General features: G+C 59.3%; 1 protein-coding gene across 1 annotated transcript; it reads right to left on the minus strand.

Annotated features, from left to right (window-relative positions):
- Positions 1-1,104: 1,104 nt before the first annotated feature.
- TLCD2 (TLC domain containing 2) lies at positions 1,105-3,976 on the minus strand (the record flags this gene model as incomplete). Its single annotated transcript, XM_010153994.1, has 3 exons — positions 1,105-1,482; positions 3,070-3,152; positions 3,894-3,976. Coding segments are annotated over 3 exons (544 nt in total), but the record flags the coding sequence as incomplete, so codon positions are not given.
- Between the last annotated feature and the right edge of the window lie 197 nt (positions 3,977-4,173).

The following is a 4,173-nucleotide window of genomic DNA, read 5'->3' on the forward strand; positions in this document are numbered from 1 at the left end:
AGTTTCTCCATAGAAAGGAGAGGGAGGGGGGAAACCCAGGAGAGGTAGACTGCTCCAGAGCACAGTGTAGTTTCCCTCTGTGGTGGGGAGACACTGGAGAAGCAGCCCTGTACTGAGCAGTGACATCCCTGGAGCAGGCTGAGCTGCTGAGTCCCTTTTTCCCTTGAAGCCCCTTCCCCTCGAGCCATTTCGTTTGCAGCTGTTTATTAAAAGCTTGTGTTAGTAAGAGTTCCTGCTGCCGGGTGAGAGCGTTACACTGGGCTCTGCAGGACTTCTGGTTCCCAACAGATGCCTAAATCTGGCCCATCTAACCTCCTCATCTGTGGGAAGTGCCATCACGTCGCATCATCCTGGCCAGTGACACACGCTTTCCCAGGCTCATTTATGGGCACTTGTATCCAGGAGCAAAACAACATGGGAAAAGCTCCAGTTGCCAGGAGAAGTTGGTGGCCTGTCCCCGAGCACAGTGCCACAGCCCAGTGCTCTGCCCCCAACCTGGACCCCACAGCATCCCACCAGAGAGGTTTCAGCCTCTCCCTCCATCACCCACCTGGGACAATATCCTCGGGGAGGACTCATGAGTGCAGGATTTGGCTTTTGCCTGCCCTGGCCTCGAGGGTGAAGCCTTGGAGCCTCTCGTGCCTGGTGGTGCTCCCATGGGAAGTGCCACCGAGAACACAGGGCTGAGCGCCGTGTCCCCTGGCCAACAGGATGCTGCGGGCTGCAGCGCTGAGAGGGTTAGAAACACACTGTGGTGTTTGGATATCCGGAAAAGCAGTGGGGAAAATGGTGCTCTTCTGCTCCCTTCTCATCTCGGTGGTGCCTCAGGGAGCTGCGAGAGCTATCGGGACTTCCCTGAGCAGCTCCCGGTCGTCTGACCACATCATCCAGAAGTGCAGGGGAGCAGAGCTCCAGTGCCTAGTCCGAGAGCACCCTCTCTGCTGCGCAGGGCCCAGGACCTGCAGCCACAAAACCCGGGTGCTCTGTTAGCAGGAACCCTGAAAACAGGGTAGTGAAACAGCCACATTCACTCCCCACTGTGCTTTGCTGTCCTCCTCCATGGGCTCAGGGTTGCCCACCCGCCAGGCCCTGCAGGGAAGGGGGCTATTGCTCCTTCTCCTGCTGCCCGTCCCGGCTGGACTTGAAGAAGTCACTGCGCAGCAGGCGGTAGAAGAGGATGATGTTCATGGGCGTCATGATTGCCATGCCCACCGTGCCGACAGCGTACGTTGCCGGGGGCACGTTCTCCCGATTGAGGAAGAGCCAGCGGGTCATCCAGGCCAGCGTGGCGATGCGAAACACCACGTAGGTGCCCAGGTTGATGATGCTGTTGAGGCGGTAGCAGGTGGTGTGCACCAGGTTGGCCATGAGCAGGATCTGCCGCAGATGGAGGAAGATGGAGTTAATCTCCACCAGCAAAGCCACGAGGGCAAACCCGACGTACTGATGGAGCAGCACTGCAATACCAAAGCAGACAATCACCTGGGGAGGAAAAAGGAAAGAGGCTGAGCCCGGGAGCTGGTTGCTCTCAGCTGCTGTGAGCCACAGCACTACACGCCTGGACATGACACGGAGCGGAGGTGGAAACAGTTATCGTGCTGGTGCCAAACCTCTGGTCATCACCCCACACATATCTCCACAGCATGGCAGCCTCCAGCTAGTGCTGCAGCCTCTGACAAGAGATAAATCCTCCCCACTGTATTATGAAACCCAAGCCATTTTTTTTTTTTTTTTTCCCAGTGGGAGGAGAGGGAAACACTTTTATAAACTCCAGGTTGGCAGAGGAGATGGAGCAGCCAGCCCCAACCCTGCTTTTGTGGCCTAGGAAACATGGTTGGTTGTGGCCCAGTAGGTTTTTCCGCACACAGTGAAACTCAGGATCCTGTAGCCCAGGGCTACGGTTGCTGCTGACTCAAGGATTCACCCCAGGACAGACACACTGTAGGGATTAAGTGGCTTTGGTGAATCAGAGAGCCCCGTGGGATGACCCGAGCCTGGCACAAAGCACCCTGGGTTTGCTGGGTGCTGCAGCAGAGGACTGGGGTGCTGGGGGCAGAACGGGTGTGATTCCTGCCCCGCATGCTTCCCGCGGGCATGGGGACGCTCTGCCTGCCCACACTTTAGCACACTCAGTCCTCTCCTCAGTTTATACCATTAATGCTGTTCTCTGTATTGGCTCTTTAGCGAGATTATCTGCTCCCTGCTCATTAAGTCACTGTCTTGGCCTGACTTAGCTCTATTGTGGTGATGACCTTTTGACTCAGGAGCAGCAGAGCCGCTGGGCTCTGTGACAGCAGGTCTGACCATCGCCTCCACCAGCTCACCCAAGGTGGGTCTCTGTGCTGTACCTGTCCCCCATCCCCAGGCCCTGCAGACCCCTGTGCCTCCCCGCTGTGCCTCTGCTGCTCAGCTCCAGGCTGTGCCATCCCTCTGCCCTGCAGCGTCCACAACGCTCCGGCATCCGGACACGGGAGGCGATCCAGGAGAAACACGCTGGGCATGGCAAGGGGGGCAGCAGGCACTGATGAGGCTCCTGAACCACAGCTGCTCCAGCCCCCCCAGCCCTGTGGCCACGGCTCTGACCCAAAGGAGAGGAAAGCAACCCGGGGAGCTGGGCTCACCCCACAACAGGAGGTGGAAGGGGGCAGCGTGTGGCCCTTCCTGGCAGCCGCTCAAGTGTCCGAGAGCCGGCAGGAGCTGGGCTGCTCGCCTGTGCCTGCAGGGACACCGGGGTCACCGCCTGTCCATGCCACTGTTATGGATCAGCCCCCTTGCCCAGTTCTCTGCACTCCAACTCTGTGCATGCGTGGGGATTTTTTCCCCCGCCCCATCTTTGGGTGTCTTTCTGCAGACCCTCAAGGAGTACGAGTCCCACAGCACCAAGAGGAGCCCCGAGCCCATCCATCCGGGCTGCTGACTCCTTTCCCCAGGCAGAAAAATCAGATTTTGTAACAGGTAGCGAACACTCCCACTACAAGAGCAGGAGCCCTGCTCACATGCCCCAGCCCCAGACTCCCTGGTTGCACAAATGCCAGGGTCTGTGCCTCGGGCACCGGCCGGTGGACTCACCACGGAGTGATGGAAGAGCAGCTCCCAGGACTGGTGAAGTTTCTGATTGCATAACATGTCCACAAAGTCTTCGAGGAAATAACCTGGGATTAGAGAGGCCATGAGCAAAGAAGGGGAGTCAGGAAGGATGCCATGGGTACCCCCACCCCAGCAGGCTCTGCAACCAACTGGGCTGAGCAGCCCCTCCTGGGAAGTGATGGCCACTTGGGTCTGTTCTTGGAGAAGGGTGAGAGCAAGGGCAGCACACGGACCCTCACCCTTGTTACCATCCCAAAATCAGGTCCCTTTCCGCCTGGAGCTCTTAACAGCTGCAGGGTTTGCTGCGACCAAGCCAACCTTATGCTGGCATTTTGGCTACTCAGACCTCCTTGCTGAGCTGTAGCCAAGCTGGGAAGCCTGTCAGCACTGACCACAGGGCTGGGGACAGATCTGCAAGGTGACAAGGAAGGGGTGGCATGAGGGAGGCAGAAAGCATCACACAGCGTGAGGACTCAAAGCTCCTGGCCTCCACACTGGCAGGTTTAGCTCAAGGCTTTAGGGGGATCTGCATCAACCCCATATCATGGGCACTCCTTGGGCACCCCAAGCCCTGGCTGCCCCACGGGGATGGGGGCGGGCAGCCTGGTGCCCAGTACCTCCTGGCTGCGGGTGCCGTGGGACAGAAAGGAGCCACTGTCCTTTGCCAAGAATAGGGTGATTGTCTGGGGTGCTTGAGACATCGCTGCCTGCGACGTGGCTCGAGGGGGCTGGTGTCAGGCACTGACGAGCCCTTGGAGACCCCCTGAGGGGCAGAACGAGGGGCAGCCCACTCCCCCCCACCTCACCTACAGACACGGCGACCAGGCTGTGTGCCCCGGGTGGGTGCGTGCCCACCAGGTCCTCCGACAGCCCGGGGTGGAGGCAGAACCTGCAGGGAGAGGGTCTGTGAGTGCCAGGCAGCCCCTCTGGTCCCCCAAATCTCTTCCAGTGCCCACCTGGTGCTGCTGACACCCCACCACAGAGCCCTCCTATTCCCCTGATCGCCCCATGACCGCCCCTGTCCTGTTTCCCCTGGAGTCTCCCTGTCCCCCCGCGTCCCTCGATCCCTCCTCCATCCCTCAGTGC

This window comes from Eurypyga helias, unplaced genomic scaffold (genome assembly GCF_000690775.1).
Source record: "Eurypyga helias isolate BGI_N326 unplaced genomic scaffold, ASM69077v1 scaffold25900, whole genome shotgun sequence".
Taxonomy (NCBI): domain Eukaryota; kingdom Metazoa; phylum Chordata; class Aves; order Eurypygiformes; family Eurypygidae; genus Eurypyga; species Eurypyga helias.